The sequence below is a fragment of the Athene noctua genome, chromosome 7, assembly GCF_965140245.1.
Source record: "Athene noctua chromosome 7, bAthNoc1.hap1.1, whole genome shotgun sequence".
Classification (NCBI taxonomy): Eukaryota; Metazoa; Chordata; class Aves; order Strigiformes; family Strigidae; genus Athene; species Athene noctua.
In genome coordinates this window covers 12,398,169-12,425,014 of record NC_134043.1, presented here as the reverse complement: position 1 = coordinate 12,425,014, position 26,846 = coordinate 12,398,169, and the positions used below count along the sequence as shown (strand labels likewise).

Here is a 26,846-nt window from a genome sequence, read left to right as displayed (position 1 = left end):
ACCACTAATGGATATAATAGAAATGCAAGTACACAATGTGTAGCTTTTTTTCAGCTGGCTTTTAGAACACTGAACAACGAATGAATCCTCTAGCTTTATTCATCTGTAGGCTACATTTTCCTTGCCAGAAATGCATGTAGTGTCTATTTAAAAATATCAATTAGTAAGAATAAAGGATCTTTATGGAGTGGAGGCCAACAAATGTTAGTCTACTTTTACTGCAACAGAGGAACCCATCTGGAATGTTGGAATTGTGACACCATCAAAGAATAAATGCACGTGATCTTTATAATTGACTGGTAGCCTTGAAAACTCCGTGTCTTCAAAAGCACAATATAGTACTTACGATCCCAGTCTTTCTTCAATATTATAGACATCTGAAACTTTTTGTTCAGTGTTGATAGTAACCGTCCGATAGTTGGCCTCTGTTTCTTTCCCTTCTACAAATAAGTATTAAGGACCATGATTAAAACCTCCATAAAACATGAGTTAAAAACACAGATTTGCATTTGTCCTGATTAAAATACAAACTTCTTACCATCATCAGATAGCTCCACTTCATCCTCTTTAAGTTCTACGATGAAAACGAACAGACAGGAATTACTTACTATATAGGATGTGGTACTTGCATAAAATAGAAAGATTATTCACAGTAACATGGGCAACTGGTAGACTCTATGACTAAGCGGCAAAAAAGCAGTCAGGGAGTTTGTGCATTAACTTCATAATTAAAATCTCCTCACCACTTCTTCGTAACTATTGACTACACAATCACAATCTGGTCACCATTTCTTAATAAATCAAGTTCATGTATTTTGCAGTACTTGTCTATTATACCTGCCTACTAGGAACGTCAGCATACTGATTCAAAGTAATCTAATAAATAGCTTTAGGAATGCCTTAGTGAGATGAAAAATAAATTAATTAAAATCAATAACAACACTTCTGGTTCAATGACAAATATTTTTCTAGCTTTTCTATGCATTTTTTTTGATTGCAAAGCCAAAAATAAAACAAGTTTGTACATGAAAAGATTTCCTGCAAAGCATCCAGACAAATTTTTCAGACTCAGGATGATGAGAAAATCTGGACAGCAATGCACTTTCCTGAGCATGGCTGAATTTTGAAATCATTGAGGTCCAAATGGAGCCTCGGTTCTGCAGGCACACTCAAAGGCAGGAAGAGATGTTGGCAAGCCCAGTGACATAAGACAGAGTAAAAGTTGACCTGAGTGTCTTGATTTTAATTTTTAATTTTCATGTGCATGAACTGTCAGTAGCACCCATTTTGTGTTGTTCCTATGTTGCCTGCAGGTATGAGGGGAAAGGGGTTGTAGCTGGAATGTTGTTATATATTACTTACACTGCTTGGGCTTACTCCTTAGACCTGTGGCTATGACCAGTAAGTTGAAACACTGCAAAGGCAGTTGCACAGTGACCTGTGCAATTCCCCCTTTAGCTGCTGAAGCATTAATGTGGTACTCTGGACGCTGTTAGATGCTTTAGAGTATAGAGTTATATGCAGTGGATGAGAAGAAAACAACAGAAAAAAGGGTGCAGGGTGAACAGATAGCTGGTTTGATGCATGGGCACCACCTTTTCACATCCAAAACATAATGCTGCATCTGTATTCTGGTAGCAAAGACAATCAAGTGGCTATAATCTGTTACTAAAACCCTTCTCTCTTTTTTTTTTTCTGGATTTCAACACTTCCATGTCCCAGCACAACTAGCTGGTTTGGAGCAATTTACCAAAAGAGCAGGAAGGGGAGCGAGCCTTCCCCACTCAGGGGTAGCCGTCCTCAGATCTTCCTCAGCTAGAAACCACACTTGCACAGAACACATCACATTTTCCTCCCCTTTTAAGGGCTGCACAAGGGAGCTGATCCCAGCCACGCTGCCAGTAGTTAATGTCTGCCAAATACTGATTAGACAAAGAAGCCAGTTTCCCAGTTCTGCAGCAACACGATATTGAAGCCACGAACTAGAAACATTTTGGTCCACCAGCGGAAGCCTGAATTAGATAAGTGGAACATATCTGAGCTTGGTAAGGGCTGAGTAGCTCTGCTAAAACCTTTCTCAGAAGTGAGTCAATGGTACCAAATTTTCCTCAAACGTGGTGAAGCCTACTTCAATCTGTAGTGATTTACAACCTTATTTTAGTGGCTTTTTTCTTTAAATGCACAGAGGAAAGTTAGCTATGCCTTTGTTCACTAAGATTATACTGTGATTGCTAATATGCACTGGCCACCTCAGTATGAAAATCAGTAATCAGTCTTTCTGGCAGCAATGGAAAATCCCTAGTTACTCAGCCAAGTGTTTACATATATGGCAGCTAAAGTCTTGATTCTGAGAGGTAATGAACACATGCACTTTCCACTGACTTGAATTAAAGCACCAGTTGTATTCACACACTTGAAAAATCACACTCTATGTGACTTGCCCTTTGTCCATGCTAACTGCAGTATCACGAACTGAAATCAAGAAGCCCTGGCATTGAGAGCACCAAGACAACCCACCCTCCTGCAAACAGAATACATTTTCTTTTCACTCAGAACAAGCTTTTCTGTTGTTTTTATATGTATCACAATGATTCATACACTTTCTAGCCTTTTTGTATTAAATCTCTCAGTCTTAAAAAGAAAAATAGCTTGTTTGCTTTGGTCCAGTATAACTAATGCTTGCTCTAGAAAAAAACAAATGTAGAGAATAGTCAGGTCCCCAACTCTAGAAGTTGTTCATCCTGCAACTAAAGAAAGAGCATTCAAACACAGGGAATTTTATTATGAAGAGCTGATATCATGTATCTTTCTTTCAATTTTATTGCTACTCCTAATGTTATTTTCCCCCCTTTGAAGAGAAGCTGCATCTTGATTTAGATCAGGTTTTAAATCTTTAAAATAGAGGAAAGAAATTTCTCAGAATGCATCCAATTTACCACTTGAAGAGAAATATGATTTACTTTTGTTTGGAAAAGTGTGTTGAGAGGCTTACGCAGTTGAGTGATGCCGCACCACTTTGCTATTGTTTTGTCTTGCTGTGGCAATAAAAGATAACATCACAAGGATTATGTGAGACAGAACTCCAAAGCCCTGCATACATAAGTAAGGAGGGAAAGATACAACACAATCCACTCCTCAAAGACAGGAAAAAAATCACAAACTATATTATTTCTGATCTGGGCTTTTTGGTGTGGCATGACTATCAAAGTGATCCTTGCACAGTAGGTAGATGTGAGTGTGCACAAGAATATGCAGTCAATATCTGTTTTTAAAAATAATGCTGATCTTTGTGTGTGTTTAAAATTTTGGTACCAGTTTCCAAACAATTTCTAAAATGCTCCAGCTCTTCCCATTGGTCCTTTGAGAAGATCTTAAGCAAAAAAAAAGAGGCAAAAGATACTGAAAAATATTTTTGCAAGTACATGCAACTGTAATCAAAACCCCTAAAAAATATTTTTAGCACCCATAATGCTGCAAAACCAACATGCTAGGTAGGGTAGCCTCGAATTCACAAAATTGGTGTTCTAGGACTGAGGTGCTCTACCGTGCTGGGATTTAAAGCATGGGAACTATAAGTAGGTATGAGAGGCTAATTCAGTTTCTACTGCATATTCAGTGCTTGGCTAGCAGCAAGCACATCTACTTTTTCCAAAAGCAAATCTGGGATAGCATTTATGGCTTATTTTTCCATGGTGTGTCCAGTATAAACTGTAATGAACCCATCAGTATGTTTCAGGTAAGCCACCAAACATCATTTTCCAACTAGACATGGTCTGAATGTGTAACTCATGTGTGAAAGGTTTCATCCCCCATTACCTGTGCACTGAACTACAGAAATCTGTCAGCCAGCACTCACACAGCAAGCCAGAAGTCAAACTATCTGTTGCTTTCACAAGGCAGGACTATGGGACCCGTGAAGCCAAGATTCTGCACTGGATGCATGCAAAACTTATATGGTCAGATATCCACGTGAAGTCTGCGAAGGGACTTCAGCACGCCTACAGTCAGCATAAGCACTCATTGCACAGAGGCACATACGAAGGAGTGTGTACAGCTGCCTGACCTCACTAGGGAACTGTTAAGATATCATTTAATTGAATTTACATTTTTTTTTTTCTCTTAAAAACTAACCTTCTTGTTTCTCTCCAACTTTTACCAGCTCAGACTCTTGACTGGGCTCGCTGATGCCATACACGTTAGCAGCTCGCACACGGAATTTGTACTCCCGGTCAGCCTGCAGGTCCTGCACATTGAAAGAGGTGCTGCGGCAGGTAGTGAGATCTGTCCATTTGTTATCTGCTGAGTTCCAGATCTCCACAGTGTAGGACTGCACCGCGCTTCCACCATCATAAGAGGAGCCATACCATGAGAGAGTGAGGGAGGAACTCCGTATGTCTGATGCGCAAGGTGTTCCAGCAGGTGGGTCTGGTTTATCTGCAAAAACATATGCAAACACATGAGAAGGAGAAGGAACAACTGCAGCACAGACAGACATACGTGAATTGGCTAACATAGATGCCAGTCTCGCATGGGCCTCAGCATGGCTTGTTCAGTTCCCTGGGCATCTTGCTAAGCTGTGCTGAAGCCTAATGCCCTTCACAGCTATCATTACAGAAACTATGGAGACTAAAACCAGTCACAGCTATGCCTGCCAGTACTGAAAGCCAATCTCCCACAATAGTGCAAACCATGCCTTGGGGAACTTCCTTAGAGGTTTACCCCTGTAACAGTCACCATAGCTGTGATGCTCTTTCTCCAGCTCCCTTCATTCACTTCCATACTTCAGGGCCACTACGAACCTCACACAGCCTTAGAATGTGCCACTCACCCAACTATACCTGGGTAGCAGAGATACCAAAACCAGTTTGTTGGCACAGAAACACAGATCTTGAAGGGTGACAACTTGGCTAACAATTAAGCGAACAGTGTGCAGTATTTGGAAACCTAGAGCACTTTTTGGTAAAAATTAATTCAATTTAGGAATTAAGCATTTAAATATTAAGATTCTTTTAATTTCATGTGCATTTTTGGAAATTGTTGGGGAGGTAGAAGATAGAAACTTCTGGTTTTCCTCAGTTAGAGGCTTGCTCCCGCAGTCCTTATTTACATGAATAGAGCCAGTATCACCACAACCTGGTGAGCAGATGAGCAGCCAACTATGCAAACGATAAAATACGAAAACCTTGCAGTTATGTGACTTTTTCAAAATGAAGTTGAATGATTTCATAGTTATTGAAATTAATGTTTTCCTAACAGACAAAAATGTTGACTTTTCAAAAAAAATACTGATTAAGAAAATAATTATGGAAATTAAGGACTTCAAAAGACTTTAAAGGGAACAAATATCCTCCTTAGGAGTAATCTACCAAAACCTACAAAATAATGATGATGTTGATCTGGATGAACTAGTGGCCAAAGGTTAAATGAGAAATCAAAGGATGGGATAAAATGACAGAAGATGAAAAGAAAAAGATAGAAAGTGTGAGATGCTACAAACAGTGGTTACACTGGACATGGACTGATACAATCCTGTCCCATTTTGCTGGTTAAAATTGCTAATGGACTTTCTCCTTAAGAAAGGCAGAGCTGGCAAACCAGCCAAAAAATACAGCCACTTTCTCAGCAATAAAAACACCCAAACTCTGGAGAGAACTGCTGTGGACTTTGATCAAAGCCGTACTGTGGTAGACTATATCAGTTATCCATCCATACTCAAATTATCATCTCTAGGAAAATCACTGAGCAGACAGAAATAGCCACAGTTTGCCACAAACTTGCCTTCAGCCCTTGGACAGAGTGACCTCTTCCCTGACTGCTGTGGTTTTACTCAGAGAGGGAAAATGGGGAAGTCTAATCCGATCAAGAAAGTTAAATAACAGTTCACTGTTTGGAAGAGTGTAAGTTCTGTTGACCAATGATTTCCCTGAAAAAACTTTTGTAATTCCTTTTAGTTCAGTTGTGATGGAAAATCCATCTCCCTCTATAACTTAAACATATTGGAAGATATGTAAATAGAACTTGTTAAGTATGAAGGAAAAGATGGGGACGGAGGAAGAGATGAACACCAAGGGTTTGCCACTGCATTCATCATGAAAATGTCCAGGCAGAAGAAAAAGAGACTGCCAGAACATAAATTATCTTTATTCATTTTGGCAACACTTAAAACACCGTTCCACTAGGAGTCATCACTATACAGTACACCTCTTGTTAAGCACAAATATCAGAGAGCAGATGTCCTCAACCTCTGGGAATGGCTTATTGACCTGCTTAGTTGTCACATTTTCTGGCAGAATAAAAGGGACTATTAACAAGAATGAAGTGCAGATATCATGAATAGAATCACAAAGAAGTTAAATGATTTGTCCAAGGTTACAAAGAGAGATTGTAGCAAAGATGAGAACTGAAGCTTGATCTCCTGGTGCCTGACCAGCATCACACCTCTTCCCTTTACTACTCTGGCCCCAGCCTCCTTGGAGCTGCAAGAAGTGAGAATTCAATGCTCACACCGTTCACAATATCAGAACCCTTGTACAATGCTACAGCAGCCACCAGAGAGCTGGTTGCATGGCACACATGGATTGTATGATTTTAGTCAAACAGCTGCAATAGCCATCTTCTTTTCACTGCAACTTATTATCCATGCAGACCTTGTAGGGAATGATGCTACCTCTGTCCTCTTCAAAATCTGTACAGAAGAATAATATTCAGCTCTGTGTCCTGTTTCTCTCCTATATAATCACTGCATCATTTCAAGACGCAGATAGAACTTGGGTAAGTAACAGCTGACTCAAACTAAATCCAACCAGAACAGAGCAGTTGCTGATAGCAAGAGGAAAATACTTTGAAGAAAAAGCTAAGCCAGTAGTCTATCACCTTACAGAGGCATCTGTTTGGGTTTGTCAAAGTAGTGCAGATTCTCTGACATCTGCTATGCACACAGCTAAATCTGGACAGTATGTGTCTGGTTTTTTAAAAATAAGAAAGTGTTAGCTTGCCCTAATGCTCTGCACTGAATTTTACACTCAAGGAGGAAAGCATGCATATGCTTCAGTCTTTGCAGAGCACAGTAGCCTGCTTCCCGTGCAGGACATGAAAATACAGTCTCTCTTTGCTGACTTTCAACATGCTTCTGTTTCCAAATGAAACTGGGCATGATTTATCAGTTGTCTAGGCCACAATTACCTTAGTGATCTCTCTTCCATGACTCACCTAGATAACTGCAATCCATTTGGCCAGCCTTGTTTACAGAAGCAAGATTTAGGTTTATGAGCACTGGAGAGAAAACATTCATGGCCAAGGGGACATCAGCAGCAAAGAAAATCCTACATGGCTTTAGTCTAATATCTGCCAGCCTTGGGAATAATTCTACTTTCCTAATAAATTTTTCCTAGTAGGCAAAGATGAAAACCTGCAACCCTGGCTGGACTCTCTTGAGCCAGAAAGGCTCACATTTTTGTTTGAAGTCTACCATGTGCCACTGCTTGCAGACCTGCTCAATGTATAAATACTGCAGTAGTAGCTACTATGGGAGATCATAAACAAGAATGAAAGCCTAATCTTTGCTCTTTCTTAATATGACAGATGTATATGTACCATTTTACCATGCTTAAAAATTAATTGGTATCAAACTGGATGGTATTCTACAGCTCTGCACATTCAGAGAATTTGCAGATGGTCTCTCCATGTGTCTGTTTTGTTTCTCAAGAGTTTATTCTATGGGGATTTTAAAGGTTACCCTTTATTCATCTGTCTGTATTGAAAGCTAGGATATTTTGCCAAACTGCATTCCCTTTTGGAATATGAAATCTCTACCAGCACAATCCACTGCTTCCAATAAAAATATCCAGTTGGTTGAGGAGGGATGTGGAAGTCAAGCACAATTCTCTATTTTGTCCTTCTATTTTAGTGTTTAGTATACTATTCACATCCTTGAGCTGCCTGTCTTCACTATTTCATTTGTATGTCATGTGCAGTCTTTTACACATGCAAACATACTTCATACTTAGGCTTGTATTATGAGGGCTTTACACAGCCTTTATTGGACAACAGTTTTGTTCTTTCTGTTCTGGACCAAACCATAGTCACAAGCCAACGTGTGAAATAGAAGGGAGGGCATGCATCCAAAAAATACAGTGCTCCTTTTGAACATTTCTATAGAGGAAGCAATTAATTTAAAATATCAAGCTCTAACTTCAGTTTCACTATTATATGTAACAAAAGAAAACATGTATATGTTCTCCACCATAAGATGTCTTAGCTATATGAAACTGGGGGTACTCCAGTCTGGGCTAACCTACAGCATGCATATAACACCAAAATGAAGACTTAGCTTTATGATATTCTAGACTGTCACAGTCAAATTGTATCCACACAGTCCTGCTGAACTTGGTCAGAATCCTACAAACCCACCTCCTTTGTAGCAGATAGTATTTACACCTCTTTTAACTAGGATGCATGATCACTTCATTTGCCTAGCAGTATGACTGCAGAGGCTAACAGGATAGTTGGAGGTCAGACAGTTAAATGCTGAGAGGGACTCAAGCACAAAGCTCCCTACTTAAGCTCTTTAGGAATATCAGTAGGGTTGCCCCGAGGTGGCTCCCAAAGCCTCGTGGCAGGCAAAGGAGATGGACAAGCAGCTAACTTGGCCTCAAGCCTGCCTCAGGGACGGTTTGCACAACAGCACAGAGACTGCATAAAATCACTGACACTAATGGCACAGAGAAGCAGCAGTAGCAACTCATATGTGCTATAGTCATGCATAGAAGAGTAAGAGAGGAGTGGAGGCGATGCGAAGGTGGGCTCTACTGCTTTCTACCCTTTGTGCTCCAGCAAACTAGGCACAGATTAAAAAAACCCTACTTGCCAACAAAGGGAGACATAAATTACCACTACCCCAGAGCAATGGGGTCAGATTCCAGTTCATTCTTTGTGGCATGCGTTCCTTAGGGCAGATGGTAGGGTCACGAGCTGGCCTCACATGAAATCTATAAGCCACATTTAAGACCATACCAGGACTGAAACACGCACTTCTTATTTACTCCCAAATTGAATTCAGCTGCAGTCCTTCCTCAGACAAATTTTCAGAAATATTTTGGTAAACAGGTTTTGATATACAGCCTAGAGTAACCTTTAATTAATTTGTATTTGTACACTCTGAGAAGCATAAAGCATAAGCATGCTCAGCCTTTAAATCATTGTTATTTATGAGATAAATTTGACTTGAGGTCCTTGCCTTTTTTCAGAGGTGTGTAATTCAAAATTACTCCTGATAAGGAAAGAGACTTTCTTTCTGCATAGGTGGCGAACCCACAGCTCATACAGGACACCCACATAACATGATGCTGTGCTATCCAGATCTCACTCCCTTCTCCACATGGCTCAGTTTACAGAGTCTGCAGAACACAAGCACCATTCCAGGAGACCAAAAAAGGCAGCAATCTCCTTATCTAACTCTGAGCGCTGGAAAATGGAAATTGTTCTGCTACTTGATGTGAGGGTCAGGCTGAGCCAAAGCAAGGCGATAGGGCTTGCTGCACATTAAGATCTTGCAGGGATCTGGCGGGCTCTTAAGCAGCACTGCTGTTTCAGTAGAAAGCCTCTGAAAACTGAGAACAGTATAACCACAGCCTCTGAAAAAAGTTATTTTTCTTTTATGAACAGAGACAGCACTGAAGCAATGTCTCTCAAGTAGTTTTCTTTATCTGTTCTCAAAATTGGTTTGGTTTCTTTCTAAATCCAGTTATCATATTACTGTATAATACTATTATTAGCTATTATTGTATTTGTCTGCCAGATAAAGAACAGACAGAAAGAAACAATTTAATTCCATTCCACAAGCTGTTTAGCTAGAGAAGGTATTTAATATGCTGCAAAAGCCAGTTGAACACTGTCCATGCCGACAGCACTGGCAAAGCCTTCATTTGAAATTCATCAGCAGGAGAAAAGCGAAACCATAAAAGGTCATAACTGAACTCGGCATTATTGCTGACAGGGCTCGGGGTCATGGCAGACCTCTCTGCTTTGCTCGGAAAACTAAGCCCTGCAGCTTTTTTTTTTTTCCAAGGGAGAGGAGTGCTGTAAGTAGAAATATTCTTACCCCTTAACACCCTGTAACAACCATTAACACCTTTCTGGGTGTTAGTGTACCATAGGTTTAGGATAAATTTAAGCTAGAAAAGAATGCCTGCCTTCCCCCACAAAACAGCACAAGAGATGTTGAAATGAACAGAAATTTTCTCCTAATGAAACAGGGTCCCCAGCAGAGCCAAGGACCACATGAACAAGGTTAGTTAGCTCAGGGGACCAGAGTGGGAGATTCACACCTGCCCTACAATACACACTGTGGACTGCTGCTACCCTCCTTAGCATGTGATCCCTCACCATATGGTCCCTCCTGACAACTCCGGCGTAAAAGTAAGTTATTTAAAAACTGCCCTTTTGAGACCTGTGGATAAAGTAGCTCACAAATACTGGAGGCCCAGAGCACTGCTTCGTGCTCTTGTTCCCGCTTTGCCAGTTGGGGTAACTGAGGCATGAAAGAGTAAAATGTCCTTGTCCAAGGACACGCAGGAGACTGGAGCTGGGAATGAAACCAGAGCTCACCACTCCCACACAAAATGCCCTCAGCACAAGAACGTCTCCTTCTGCCACAGGCCTAATGGAACAAACAAATATATAATGCATTCTCAGGAGCCCTTTTTCAGGACCATCTGCTCCTGTGCCTGAGTCAACAAGCTATTCGGATTACTCATGTGCTACACGTTAAGCATCTGATTTGATAATGGATTGAATTGGAGCTCCAATACCTGTCCACTGAAAGGCACGGTAAATTTTAGGACTTTCCCAGGAAGACTATTGGCAGATTCCAAGTCTTCACCAAGGTTTGGGTCCTAGGAACCCCATGTTTGTGTGTAGGAGTCATGATGAGTAATTTCTTAGTAACTAAGACATTCCCAGCATATCACAGCAGGTAAAATACAGGAATTTTGTTGTGACAAATACTGTCATGACGTTTCCTTTTCTTCATCAGAAGAAAGGTGAAGGTAAGTATCAGGAAAAAATAACTAAACAGAGTGTTCTACTGGAATTTATCCTGACAGGAATGACATTGAAACTGGTGGCTCTTCAAGAAATAAACCTAGATCAGTGTACCTGCACTGATGCACAGAGCAACGTAAGTTGTTTTTCCTCTACACATTGTTATCTTGCTGTGGAAATTTAGTTTTGATACAGCAGCAGAATTTTGCCCCCAAGCATTATTGTGGAGGCTGACAGTAGAGGTTACAACACTGTTGAACTACAACAGCAGGAACAACAGCAACATAAGACATCTCTCCCTTAAACACCAGTCTGATTGCCCTTTAACCATAAAACTGGAGACAAAAATCCTCCAGCAATCCAGAGGAATTTAAAAGGCTAAAGGTTGGAGATTGAGTCCACCCACGTATTATTAGGAAATTCACTGCATTCTCAACCCTAACAGTAAACACAGAATCTCATAGATACTGCAAGATACAATCTGATGCTTCTCAAAAGAAGATGAAGTTTCAGAATCATTCATGTTAGTACTTCTGAGTTGCAGTATTCTCTGTAGAATTGTCTGTGGTTGTTCTCCTTCACTATCTGCTTCACAGATGTCTGCACTTGCTTTTCCAGAGTGAGAAACACAGTTTCTGACCCCCATTGGATCCACTCAGTCTGAGTGACTAGCACTGCGACAGACTTCTCAGGCACTCAAAAAAAATGCCAACAGTGCCACTATGAACTGTTGGTTACACTATCCCATTTCCTTATAACGGAGTTTCAGGGCAAGGAACTGATGCTAATATAGCACGCATATATGTCACTTATTGAACCAGGACCAAGCCCTTCATATAATCAATTAATAATCCTACCATTATATTCAATGACTGTTGGAGTTAGTGATGATCAGATCTTGTTCTTAAGCTAAACTTTTATTTTCTCATTTTTTGCTTGGAACGACTGCTCATACAGATTCTGCTAAAGGCATAGAAGTAACAGTTTCCTCACGGAAAGTAACTTCACCCCAATCCACGTATGGAATTGTAACTTCATGCAGAGGAGCAGGTATTACTTAGTGAATTCATGTTATATTACTTGCATGCCTGTGTACAACATGCTTATATATGTCTCCTTAAGTACTTGGTTTTTCACTTTACAACAGGAAAGTGCATTCCATGAGGATGCAGTACACAGTATGTGCACAAATGCTGAGAGTAATAAAAACACCATAACAATCATCTTTAGGCCTATTGGGATATGATATTGCTTTTATTCTTCTGCATATATCTACCATACAGCTCACTAATCACCATAGTGTTTGTTTGTTGTTTTTTTTTTTTTTTTAATATAATACCAGGAATAATACAAATCTAAAGGATATATAAAAGACAAGCAATGTTGATCAAAATCAGCCCCCAGGTAGGTAGTACATGTGTTTTTACTTTTGTATTTTAAAAAAGTAAAAGATACCACCAATGTCCAAAGTATTCATCAAACACTGATCATCAGAAAACCTCTGTATACTAGGCATAGAAATATGAAGCAATTTGCCCAAAATCATGAAGGAGGCTTTTGGCATAGCTGCAGAACAGACTACTTCTCTAGTGCCAAATTCTCCTTGTTGACTACTCCATTATTATTTTGACTCTTTGTTATAGTATCCAGCTTTAGTCAGTATAAAAACCCAGCTCCTTTCTCAAAAGTGGTTACAGATTGGGGTATTCCTTCACATAGTTAAAATGTTCAGAACCATAAATTTGATAAATTTACCCATGTCCATCCAATGGCATGAAAGGAATGAATATTCCTTGCTGTCACTGTAGAGTGAGGACTCTACCTTGCCTAAATCAGTCCTAGGTTACACTAAGCCCATCACTGGCTCATTTAATACAGCTTTGGCAACAGAAGTCTACTTTAATCTGACAGTGTCTGCTGTAAATCATTAGCTCAGCCTCACATCAGGCCATTTTGGTTTTGGAAACATGTTGCAAAATCTCTCTAGAGAGATCACTCAACTAATGAAATTGTTTATTTAAGAGAGCTAATCATAACAATAGAGAAGAGCTCAACATGGACATTTTCGGACCAGTCAATCCTTTAAAAGAAGGCATTGCTTAACTTGGATGTCTCACTTCTACTGCAGGTCTCTCAGTATTATTAGTGCTTATACAGATAAAGTTACACAATGAATCAGTGTGAAACTCAAGACTCAGTCCTTGTGGCTGCGTACTCGTCACCACACTGCACTGCCTATCATTTAACAAGTCTTCTCTAACTTGACTATTGGTGTGTGGACTGCAAACAGCTCACACTGGAGGCTGAGTGTAATGGACATTTTGTTTATTGATATGCATTAAAATCACAAAGGAAAAAGATCCCTTAGAATAAGGTTGGGTTTCTTTCAAGTGCATCTTTTCCCATCGCCCAAACTTCATTGAATCATATAGTACTCAAACTCTTTTAAGTAAGTCTCAGAACTCCTGCTCAGTTCAGTTAAATTTGCAGTTGAAGTCTGAGTCTGATAGTGTGAGCAGTTAAATTTAAGAATTTATGAGCCAAATTCAAAGGAATTTAGGGTAGCTTTTTTTTCCCCAGAAGTCATTGTTAAAAATAATTTCTAAAAATCATACCCAGCTAGAGTTTACAGTCTAGGACTCAGGGTTTAACTCATAGCAGGATCATTTCTGATTTGAATCCTGGCAGATCAACTTAGTCCCTTGTCCTCTGGTTGGAGGTAAGTCAATAATGTTATTTTTTGTGAAGAAAGGTCTTTGACAACTGAAAGTATAAAACCAAGAACATGGATAGTCTTAAATATCCTCAGGAAGTTCTTTAGACCTGCTCAAAGCAGGATCAGCCATAAGGTCAAACCAGATTGCTCTTGCTTTACAACAGGAAACAGGATTGTTCAAGTCTGAACTTGAATACCTCCAAGGATGGAGACTGTACAACTTTTCTGGGCAACCTGCTCCCTGGCATGCATCACAGTCCAAATTTAATTTGGGAAATGCTTATTGGAGTCCTTCACATGAGAAGCTTGCCCCTCAGCATGAAGACTTTGCAATCCACATGCTTGTAAAAAGTAATAATAAAAGAAATACTCTATTTCCACATTTATCGCATTTTGTATTTTAACAAATGTCTTTGATTTGCTAAAATTCAGAACAAGCGTGTTAGCTGGCCCTTTGAGAAACACAGCTCTAGGTCAGCTCAGACACTTTCCTCCAGAAAGCAGATGTTCTGTATTTGCAGTTTCCCTCAATACATTCAAGATTCAGCCGTGGACTGTGGTCAGTCAGCAGTGTTTTAAGCATACAGCACACACAGAGATGTGTTTTTTATCGGCAAACTTACAGGGAGGCAGCTCACACAGAATTTAGAGCCTTATTATAAATATCTGAGGTAAACAGAACTGATCTCTAGCACCCAGGATTTGTCCACAAATGCTTGTTATGAATGTGGGGTCAGGGCAGGGAGGGCGAGTTTCTTCCCAGTACTTTGGATGGAGCAGAGAAAATGGACAGGTGAGAATTTAGGTCTAAGGATGAGCTTTGGCAGACTAAGAAGTCTCTCATTTGCATATTCAGAGAAGCATAGCCCTATTCTGACTGGAGCCAGTTTTGGAGAAAAGTACCTTCCAAATTTCATCAACATTTAACACCTTTAAAGGTGCAAATAGTATGAAGAATTTTATCTCATTAGTGAGATTCTAACCCACTCCCTACAAGAAAGACATTTTTGATCCCTTTTCCCACATTTTTGAGCACCCAGATGGAAGAATCTGGCCTTAAAATGCATTTGTAGCCAACTAGGAATCTTGAGGCTTTGTCATGCCTTTGGCAGTGCTGACATCAGCGAGTTGTCTCATTGAAGAGCTTGGCAATTTTACAAGAGGGAATTTATTCTTTTCAGTTGGAAACAGATAGCTTTTCATCAGCCAAAACACATGGCAAACTCCAGCACATTGTAAGGATTCTTCACCCAACACTCCCAAAAGCATCTCTGGGAATCCCACTGTTCTCTGGCACATTTCTTATGGAAGAGCAAAGCAGGAGGTTAAGATGTAGCTTTATAAGGTTATAGAATTCAAAGACTTTCAAACCAATTAACTCCAAAGGATATAAACCAGTGACTTATATAATAATGAGTCAAAGCTCACACAGTGACAAGATAATAGGAATTGTTGGCCTAGTTCAACTAGAAAAAGTCCATCTTGCCCAATAACCTGCTACAGTTAGCATTCTGCAGCAGTTGCCTAGGAAAGAGTGAAAAAAGGGGAAATGTCAAGAGCAATTAATCTCTTGCCATTCTTCTAGCTGCTAATCATCTGTGTAGGGGCTTTGGAGCCAAAAGCTGTACCTATAACAATGTATATGATGATTATTTGAGGACCAGTTTTTCAGGGTTCATTTTTAACCCAGCTATATTTCTGACCTGCACAACCCACTGTTGGAAGGGTGGTACAATTTATCTATGCATCATGTGAAAAATATTATTCTATTTTCTTCTGTTCTTGAATTCTCCGGCAAGTTCCTGGAATCTACTTGATATTTACACTCATTCATCCAGTTATCTTTTAACTGCAATGAAAGCCAAGGATTAGATGAAAAAAAATAAATATTTAATAATCAGAAAGCCTCCAGTGACAATATGTACATCAGTATGCAACTGAGGGACATTCCCTCTTTAGCAGCAGATATTGCTATTGGATACTTGAAAGTGTGATTCTACTCATTAAACTTTGTATGTTAATCACTGGATTGCTGGAATGAATTTCCAGTCCAACTTGGGTTAACGGTATTTTGCCATTGATTTCATTCAAGTCAGATTTTCATCTTTGGCCTCATACTTGCATTTCTTTACTCACTAGCCCACAGATCTGTTAGGACAGCAGAGTCAATGCAATTATGAGGGTGTGATTAGGACGCAGTCTTGCTGGTTGAACTAGAATTTGTTCAAATGCCTGGGCAAGCTCTGCCCTCCCCTGCCTTGTGTCCAAACCCCTCTGCAGAGGCCATAGATACAGACCCATCCTGTAGACTAATGTCTTAACCAAATCACCCTCTTTGCTTGTAGAACTTCCCCAGATTTCCCTGGAAACCATTTGCTGTATATCCACCAAGGTGGATACTGGTGGAACCCACCAAGGTGGGTTCATTGGCCCTTTCAAGAGTCAGATGCCACAGCTCTAGAATTTGTCTGATACTCAAGCTAGCTGGTCTAGATCTAGGGTGCAGTTTTATCTGCAAATATACTGCAACTGTCTATCAGTCTACAACTATCTGCAGCTGTCCACAGACTGCTACAACAAACCTGATGGCTTGAATATTTGAAGTTGTGTGTAAAAGCCCATATAGGAAGGGCTCCATATTCAAAACAGAGTGCCTTTATTCACTTCTGTCACTGTAGAACAGTAGACAATGGTAGGAATTTCAATTAAAAGGATAAAATCTCCCTCACTCAAGCAACAGGATGTTTTCAAATTTACAGTCTAATAGAAACAACCTCAATCCTTCCTGAACTAACAGTTTCAGAATATGCAGTCTAGCAAACATCTGGATGCTGAAAACATTAAACAGGAAAAAACAAGTGGTATCTAACCAAAAAATGGAGACATGAGTTGGTTTTCTTTTCTTTTCTTTTCTTTTCTTTTCTTTTCTTTTCTTTTCTTTTCTTTTCTTTTCTTTTCTTTTCTTTTCTTTTCTTTTCTTTTCTTTTCCTTTCCTTTCCTTTCCTTTCCTTTCCTTTTCTTTTCTTTTCTTTTCTTTTCTGCTATTTTGTACCTTCATCTGTAATTAGTAATTTTTCAAAATAAAACATAGTATAGCCCTACTGAACTTGCTTATCGTCCTTATTACAATGGCACTGTTCAGTCTGGATATTTTTTAAAGTACTAGTTTTTCATCTTAGTCTTCTTAATTTATCTGATTCTTTTATTTGATTTTTTGCATATCATCATATATAAGGCAAATGTAGAGTGATGTCTGAAGAATGACTATATATCTAAAATGTTATTATGGACTTACCAACAACTGTAAGGTTGACTTGTGCTTGTCTGCTCCCAAGTTTGTTCTCTACGACTAGGGTGTAACATCCACAGTGTTCCTGCTTTGTTGATGATATTGTTAGCTTGCTGCTGTTTTCAGCATTCTCAATTTTAATATATTCATTTTCTTCAATCTGCCAAATTCAGAAGAAAAAAAGATTTTATGGGATAAATGTCTTCATATCTGAAAGAGCTCAAATTACAATACAAGGTTATATCATATTAAGTATTATCTGCAGATAACTCTACTACAGCAGTGAATATGTCCAGCTGGTAAAGAGTGTAATCAACAGAAAACATCTAGAAATGCAGTGGAACTTTATAATGTCTCCAGTCCTTCAAAGGCAGTGGGAAGTCCTGGTGTTGCTGGGACTCCACTAAAGAACAGGAGTTTCACTTTCTAATTACTCTTTGACAGGCTGAAATTGCAAACTGTGTAACTGGCAAAAGAACAAAGTTTGTTCTCACGTATCTCACAGACACCACAGTGGAACAAGGGTTTAGCTCTAAATACCCTAATTCATTTGCCATTCCTCTTCAGAGGCCCCATGTGCAAATCATCCATAGCTTTGACTTTTACCCTCTTGTCTTATCCAGCCATATTCTGTACTTCCACATAAATCAGGATAATAGTTTCTTAGGTCTGAACAATTTAAGATGATGTTTCCTGAAATGAAGATGTAATGCTACAGCTGTGCAGAGAGACATACAAAGAGCAGATTAAGCTTTCCTATAGCATTTTTAGTTTCTGGAGAGACAAAAATCAAAATCTCAGTTGAATACCATAGGCATATTATGAATTAGTTTTTAATTGAAACAAAGCTATCATAGCATAAATGGGCAAGAAAATTTAGACTTTAATCAGTATTAGCTTGAGACATGACAGATTATTTAAAAACCTCATAATGCCACACTGCACTTACAGAAGCTGTACACCATGTTCTTACGAAACAGACAACATAATGTCAATGCCCTTCTTCCTCCCACCACTTCCTTCTTAGATAAGTGACTCTTCCAACTAATTCTCAGAATTTCATTAAAAATGAAGGCTATTTAGTTTGCCTTATCTTGTCTCATATATTCAGAAAAGAAATCACAAGACTAAGAGCAGGACTTTCCCTGTTTTCTCCTCAACTGACATAGAACACATGCATTGCTATATGCCCCAAAGTAACCTGAAACAGATGCTCCTACAGTAACTCAAACAGAAAGCTAGCAAACGGGTTTGTGCAGGATTACGGTTGAAAATATACTGAAAGTTGTTCCCCCCTGCCACTGTACTTTGTTCTGAGATTCTACACTAACTTATATGTTTTGCTTCCTTAGAATTAGTCAAAGGATAATAGTAATTAAAAAATTTGTCTACTAGAACTAGATCTGCATTATGCAGAGAAAGCCCAGAAAGGATGCTCAGTGTCTTGCAATGGTTGTGGGGAACAGGAAGCTGGATCCCTGTTTCTGAAAGAAGGTCACTGGTCATAGTTGAAAAGCCGCAACAATTGGCACTGTAAAACAATGGACATTGTTCCTCAACCAGTGAAGAGGATATCAAAGGCTTTCCCCTTTTCAGCTGAGCACAGTTCGAGCATCCTTCCACTACACTGTCATCGTGTACAACATAAGGGTCACAACTTTGTGACATTCCCTTTCTTCAAGCAAAAGATATTTGTCCAGAATATATCTGTGAGATGCCACTGTGGCTCTCTGAGGGAGATGCGGGGAGGGAATGTGAGGAAGGAACATGGGGAGGACAAGTCCCTCCTGCACGCTGCAGCATACAGTGGTCGGGCTGAAACTACAGCTCACCACGTACTGGATCTGCCCAAATAACTCCTACAAATAACCCCCAGGAAAACTGTAAGAACACTTGGGTGATTTTCACTTTCAGGACCGGGAATGGAACAGAGTTTAAATCAATCACATTTATAAAAGAGGAAGAAATCCAAGAATAAAACAATATGTGGTGAAGTATAAGTGAAAATGAAAACAAAATAATGGTGCAGCATACTACACAGTAACTGGCTCCTCATTTAATTTAATAAATGAAAGACTGCTGCCCTCACTTGTCCTCCTACACTGTTTATTAACCTTTCTGAAATTCTTTTTTTTTCTATCTCATTCACCTGTCATAATGAACCATTTAAAAATTTATATGCCATTTTAATATAGGATTTTTTCAAACCTTTAGATTGTCTCATAGTGAATAACTAAAGAAGAAACTATAAAGATGGTAAAAATAACATTTTACAAAGGAAAAAAGGTGTAGAATCACCGATTATGGATCTGAGTATTATGAGCTGCTGGTCTCTTATTACATATATTTTGTATATAACAAACGGCCTTGAAAACTATGTAAAGAGGATTATTGTGTTGAACAATGAATGCAGAATTCTGCACAAACCAGAAACTCACTTCTAAGGGGTACATTTTACCCACATGTTAAGGCAGAGCTCAGCAAAACAGGACACTGAATGTCACTGGAGCTTCTAAGACCATTTTCTGTAGCAATGAGTAGACCACTTTTTAACTCCAGTCTTGAAACTAAAGTAGTTTAAGAAAATATAGCAGTTCAGGAAAAAAAAAAATCCCCTTTCCCCTGAAGTAAGAGGTAATCTGGTGTTAGCAAAGATGGACTCTGGAATACCCTCTGCACTAGCAAACCGTTTTGAATTCTTCCAATTAAATGCTGACACATCTGGATTTAGAGTCTAAATTCCTTATAGGAGGAGATGGTTTTATTTATGTTCTGTATAGTGCATAACGAGTTCCGAATGAAATAAACAGAATGGCAGCTACAGTACATATTTATATTTGCTCTGTCCTAACATGCCACTTCATCTTTGAGTTTGTATTTGTATATTGGGTTATTTGATTTAAAGTGGGTTTATTATTCACTAAAGCAACTCTCTTTAGAAACTGCCCTTATGGACACATGTAATATAGTTCAAGGAAGTTAATACAAGTAGAAGGGACTTTAAACCTAGGGGGTGAGGGCACTCATGGCAGCATAACTGCTCTTGTGCCTTGCACGGTGACATTTGTGTTATAAGACATTTCACTCAAGCTTCTCATATGTCATTTTGCCCCTCTGACATAACTTTAGACCAAGCATCAATGAAAAAGAGGTTATTTTTGAAGGAGAGAAATGTTTCCTGTGACAGATACTTTTCAGATACCTGTACCTTTCCCATCACCTGTCCTTTAATTACATGTTCTAAGGCTTTTCTCAAAGGAACAGTCATTTGTTGTAGAAGGGGACGGGCAGCAACGGGTTTAAACTGTAGCAAGAAAGATTTGGGTTTGACATTAGGAAAAAATTTCTAACACCATGGATATTTAAGCACTGCAATATGTGGCTAATGGAAGCTGTGAAATTTTCATCGCTGGAATGTTTCCAGCAGAGGTGAGGAAAACATCTGGCAGGAATGACATGGACTTTGCCAGTTTCTGGGGAAGTGAAGTGAAGAAGATGGGTTGTTGGTGTTCCTTTCCAGCAATACTTTTTAAATGATTTTTAAAACAGACCATAAAACAATTTACCTGCTTACGGAATTTCATCCAGGTGCAAGTTATGGGTGCCGTTCCTACCACCTTGGCAAACAATTCCACTGATTCACCCGCACGGACTTTTCTGTCTTCTGGGAACTGAGTAATTTGAGGAGGAGCAGCTGATTAAAAAAAAAAAAAACAAAACACCACAACAATTTAGGTGACTGTATTTTCTATTTTTCTTAAAATTCAAAACACATTTCTCAATTCAACAGTTTCAAAGCAGCATTTGAAATCCATATTAGCAGTTATCTGTTGCTTGCAGTGGAATAATTCTGTGGACATTGTTAATTCTACTGTAGTGAAGCAATAACAATCTACAGGTACAGACCACGGTACATTCACAAATGCCAAAAGTGTTAAGATCTACCACCAATTCCAAATATACAGCTTATGAAGTTGGGTTTTTCAGAAAAACTTTTTTCTTTTGTATTTTATATCTTTGAAGAATGGCCCCAGCTAACTTCATATCAATTTGTGTGTACAGAGGGGGTGTGCAAAGCTGTCCCTAATATCATCAACAGCATTCAGAAAATTTGACTCAACACCTGCTGATGAAGATTCTGGCTATCCCATCATGTGGGATATCTATTAGATAGACAAGGTAGGAAATCGATGCCTTTCTCCATCACACTCAATCTTCCTGTGTTTAGTTTGTGTATTACAGTGTTTCTTTTAAATCTTGCAGTCCCATTCATACTCCTCCATTTCTGAATCAGATATTTCTCCTTCTCTTCCCTTTCACTGAATGGTATGTCACTCAGTCAATAGATGGCGGAACATGTCTTTGCTAATAGTGCTGTTTCGTGACTCTCGGTTGTGATGCTGAGTGTGCCAGACCCCTGGTAGCTGCTAGGGACTGACGCCAGAAATACCACAGCCCAGACAACTCCAGGGTGAAACCTGTGCGGTTGCTTTACAAGAGCAGCACAATAAAAAATATGCAGGGTGGGGGGAAGAAGGTGGGGAGAGGGGGTGTCCAGGGAGAAGGGGGCAGATTTGAGGACGTATTGACAGAAGTGCTAGAAGGCATTCATTCCCTAACATTAGAATGACTTCAATGCCAAATGTAACATTCCTCTCCAAAGCACAGCGCTACTGGGCATGAAAAAGTTCTTTTTATTTTCAATGTAATTAAAACAAAGTGAGTTTTTCTTCCTCCTAGACTTGTTCTTTGAAAAGTGTTTTTGTTTTGAAAATATCTGAAGGAAACTAGGCTGAGGCACATATCTGGCATAGAAAACAGCTTGAACAGTTTAAGAGTCTGACAAAGTTTTAAGACACTGAAAGCAGGTTCCTATAGAAGAACATTCTGGGTAACTTTAAATATAGATAGCTTTGCCTAGGAAAATGCAAGCACATCAACATATTACCATAATGCCAGTTATGAGGAAAAGTAGAACCTATCAACTTCTCTGTGGTAATTACTCATGTAGAGGTGGCATTCTGTGATACATAGACAAATCTCACAGAAGGCTGTGTGTTGTGGATATAGAAAAGGGCATGAGTTACAACACTACTGCTGACATTTGGCAGGATCTTGCTACAGTTTATTCCATAGTAAGTTTTTTTGCATGGTCCTATTTTAAGTCTTAGCACACTGTAACCTTGTGAACAAATTTGAAAAAGGGACTTTGCTTACCCACTGTTTAATCACATATGCAAACAAATTCAGTAGGCAAACAGCTGTACTTAGAAATGTGGTGTCTCTCTTTAGAACTGTCTTGGTTTATTATTTATTCCTAAAGGATGACATATACAACAAATTACCTGCTTTTGGAGGAGTCTTTGGAGCTGGTTTCTTCTTCACTGTTGCTTCACCTAGTTTAAAAAAAAAAAAACAAACAAAAAAGGTTAATTCAAAGGTCAATGTCCAAGATTAACTACAAAATTTACATCCATAGTAATATTTTGCTGACACTTGAAAATATATGTTGTTTCAGTGTATTAAACTCAAGAATTAAAAATACTTTTAAAAATCACTTTTATTATCCTGAATGATCCTCAGAATATTCACAGTTGAAGTTGGAACTTATAAAAGAATCAAATCTGCTACACATCTCGCATAATCTGTCATACTCCATTCCTTATAGCAGTTTAATTGGAGTGAAAACACTGGGCCGAGATCCATCTCACACTGAATTTCTGCTCGGATTTCCAGCATAATCAGTGCTGAATGAGTGCAGTTAAAACTAGGATAGTTAACACCACATGCTGCTTCTTATACCACTTGTGAGCTAGCAAAGAAACAGCAATATACAGGCAATAAATACTAGTGTCACCCCTCTGCCTCACCCTCTTCCCTAGGCAGGGACAAATTTTTGCTATATTCACAAAAGAAAGGGTCCTGGCATCAAAGAATATAGCCCAGAATTTGAAATCTGGGCACATAAATTTTGAGAAGACAGTGTCCTACAAATTGTGAATGGTAAATAGAGACAGGTAGGTAGAAAATCACTATTAACTATTTTTCACAAAACAAGAACTAGGGGCCACCCAATTAAATTACCATACAGCAGGCATAAAATAAATAAATAAATAAGTATTTTTAAATATGGCATGCATAATCTACATTCACAGACAAGTAATATTTTGCAAGACAAAAACATAAACAGGTTCAAAAGGATAAATTCATAGGAGTTAGGTCTAGTGGTGGCTGTTAAATTTAACAGTCTGGATGCCTTCAAACCACTGAATTCCAGAAGTGGAGGGGCTCATTCCTTTTAAAGCACTCTCTTTTTATCTCCTGCCCTAAGCATCCTTGTCAGAGGATGGCTTCTGCTGTGAAAAGACATTTCTTATTTTCTTATACTCAAGCAGGCAGCTTGATTGAAGTAGTCTGGCTTTTAAGATGTTATTGCCTCCAATGAAAGCAGTACCTGCTAAGTGCTTTTGAAAATCTGGTAGAATATACACAGGAGCCTAGTGATAGCCATAACAGCCTCAAACGGTTTGCATTTTTTGATTCATTGTTTACTTAAGTTATTTCAAAGTAGCAAGACACTAAGCAGCAAAACAATCCCCTCCCCAAAATCCACCAAACCAATAAAAAGAGTATTTTCTTTTAACCCCCTTTGCTACAGCAAACTACAAGCTGTGCATGATACCAAGGGAACACATCACCTGACGCTCCATGAATAAGGAGCCGTGAGTTATGAACCCACCACAGGAGTCTAATGTTATAGCTCAGGTAACAGACAGATATGAAGACTGATTTTAAGTTTTAGTCATTGGAAATAGTAACTGATGTGCTCTAGGTTGTTAAAAGACCAAATGCTTTAATAAATATGTAATGGTTTAGCTGTCAACACCAGTGTTCATTCAGTTCATTCTTTCTATGCACTGAAATATAGATTTTTTTTGCCACTTTCATTTTAATAAACTTACATTTCGTAGCAATTTTCTCTCAAAGTATGCTTAGCTTCTATATGCTTGGTCTTTATTGATTTTGTAGGAATCAGAAACACAATAATGGAGAGGTAGAATTTTCTTGGAGTACTTATGGCTGAGTCAAAAAAGAATAGTTGGATATCTCCCAAGGAAGCCTTTCCTCACTGACTGTCAGCTCAACAGAACAAGTTAAAGGTTCAGATGAGTACTTGTGAGGTGTTTATCCTAGTGTAACTGGACTGCCAGGGCATGAGCTAGGCATATGTCCTGCCACGTCTTCCATGTGGGCTTAACCCTGTTTAAATGGAGGCCTTTGAAGAACACTACTGCTCATTAAAGGGACCCATTATTTTTTGGGCCACCAACAGACTGACATGTACCCTGGCTGCTGTAGTAAGTGACAGCAAATATATTTCCAGATCCTCTTTCCTGCCCAAGCTGCATAAGCAAAAGCAACAAGTGGTGTTTTCGAAGCGGCTTTCCTTTTTGTCACTGCATGATCACACCCTGAGCTGAAACTCTTATTTCAGGCTGTAGTCACAGTTATGTGGATGAAACTACTTATATGATCAGATGCCAGCTGGAAGGGCTGTAGGGTCTGGCCTATCATCTGCTATTAAACATCCCTATTAATTGAAATAATCTATTAGTTACTCATTAAATGCATAATTCCATGGAAACTAACTCAGTTATATGATTTAAAAACATGTAAACATTTTTGTGAGTGCATGCACTGTATTTGAAATCAGATTCTCTGTTCTTCTCTAAACTGAGAATGAAATAGCTGTTGGATATCTCCTCAGAGCTATTATAGCTTTTAATACAGGCTAAAGCAATGACACAGATTTGATTACTTCCACACTCCATTAAGCTTGATAAAGGCACCAACAAAGAGCACCAAGAAGGAGGAAGATGCACCGTATGTCAAGCTCCATCTTGGGTTGCAAATACTATTGCTATTTTTCAGAAATGTCACTGCAGACAAAAAAGAGGAAAAGCAAATTCCTTAACCCAGCAGGATTTTCACTCAGCTATCACCTGTTGGCCTACATTGTATATTTGTTGCAGTACCTTAGTTAACAAGCAAGGTGATGGTAGAGACATCACTCTCTCCAAATGTTCATGTTTCACTCTGACTCTTAATATCTCAAGATCTTTTTTTTCCTCCTGGCTGACAATGTAATTCTCTGCCTTTGCAGAATACATACAGAGAATGGACATCTGTATACTCAGACACTTATACTATGCTCTCACATTTCTCTGCCTGCTATCAGCCACTCTCAGTTAATCATGGAAGGGACCCCAGTAAAATAATTTGTTCATTCACAACTAGAGTCAGTAACACTCAATCATCACTATTAAAGAACACTGTTTCTATACAGGCTAGGATCTATAATGAACCACTAGGTATTACATTTACCCTGTAAGTGGAATAAATGCATGGTGTCCCTCCTAGCCCTGGAATAACTAAGGGTTTATGCTTAAGACTGTTTAAAAGGTTCTCACCTCAATGAAGATTTCCATAGCAGCAAAGAAAAGAACATGAACCCATCACCCCATTCAGCTAGGGTACTGCTTTTTGTATGTAAATCCAAAATTTTTGTTTAATTTTTAGTTTTTAATCCATCAGGACATTACATACACTTAACTGAGGATATACAGACTGTCACTGGACTCTATCAAACCATGTAGATTGCCGAGGGTTGCTGGAAGGTCTGGCTGAATATCCTGTTTTGCAGACACAAATGGCCCTGAGCAGAAACGTAAGGCAGGAGCAATATGGAAGGGGATGAGTACAAGGATGTGTCTCTGGGTCTGTGAAGCTGTCTTCTTTCACTAATAGCATACACTCCACTGTTCTAAGATCTTCCTTAAGAATACCAGCTCATCTCATGCATCTTTTTGAAATGCAACTTTTGTTTCAGAAGCTGCTGGAGACAGTTAGTGAAAAAAATCTAATAAGATTACCCAAAGTTGACAAGGTCAAATGATTGTTTTCATTAAAATATTTGAGCCTCTTGGAAATGTTAGTTCAAGTCTGCCTCTGCTGCTTTTTAAAAAAAAACCAAAACACGTTTGTCTCTCTTTTGATATTTACATTGAAACAGGCTGAAGCTGAAAACCAGCCTGGAAGAAAAAGGACATAATATTCCCTCCTTAAATTAATCTGCCTCTAGAAACAACTTAATGTAAACATTACAAGGCTGGTATTTACATAACTTTATAGGCAGGTTTGTCTCTTAGAGAGTTTGTGTCTGGGTGGGGGGGACATAAACTAAGAAAGGGAAAGATCCCATATGGGCTGATAGTGGTGGGACAGTCCGTTGTGCCGTTCTTTGCCCTGATGGTGAATCGTGAGAGCAGATATGTTCAGAAGCCTCCGTCTTCCTTTTTTGTTTCCCTTTTTTGGAATTTTACTAAAAATAGGCATAGCCCTCCCCTGAAATGGCTCTCGCACAACTTGCTCTCATAAAGCATGAAGTAAAACTCTTACAGTCTGAAAAAACCATCAGTACTCAAGATAGCATTTGAACCAGTCCATAATTCCTACTCTCTTTCTTGAGGGACGTGCCTAAAATGATGTGCATGTCTTCTATAGTGATGGATTTCAGCACCTGGTAAACAAGTACAATAAATACTTAACTCCGTTAAGGAGCAAGACATTTCCCTGCTTCTGTCTGCTGGTGGAATAGCCTCATTTTAGCTGAGGACAGGAGAAGGGCTAATGACATACTCTAATAATATAGTCACATAGGAAACCATTTTCCCCTCATGCAAAACCTTTCAAGATTTCATCTTCTGAGAGGAACTAAATTGTTTTTTTCAGAGTTTCCTT

At 39.0% G+C, this 26,846-nt stretch overlaps 1 protein-coding gene across 1 annotated transcript in view; it reads right to left on the bottom strand.

The window, feature by feature from the left end:
* The window catches only part of MYLK (myosin light chain kinase), a 217,669-nt gene that overhangs the window by 25,767 nt on the left and 165,056 nt on the right, over positions 1 to 26,846 (bottom strand). The window contains 6 exon segments of the mRNA XM_074910281.1: positions 347 to 440; positions 539 to 574; positions 4,132 to 4,434; positions 17,052 to 17,205; positions 20,612 to 20,739; positions 22,391 to 22,441. Of these exon segments, the coding sequence (XP_074766382.1) occupies positions 347 to 440; positions 539 to 574; positions 4,132 to 4,434; positions 17,052 to 17,205; positions 20,612 to 20,739; positions 22,391 to 22,441 (766 nt within the window).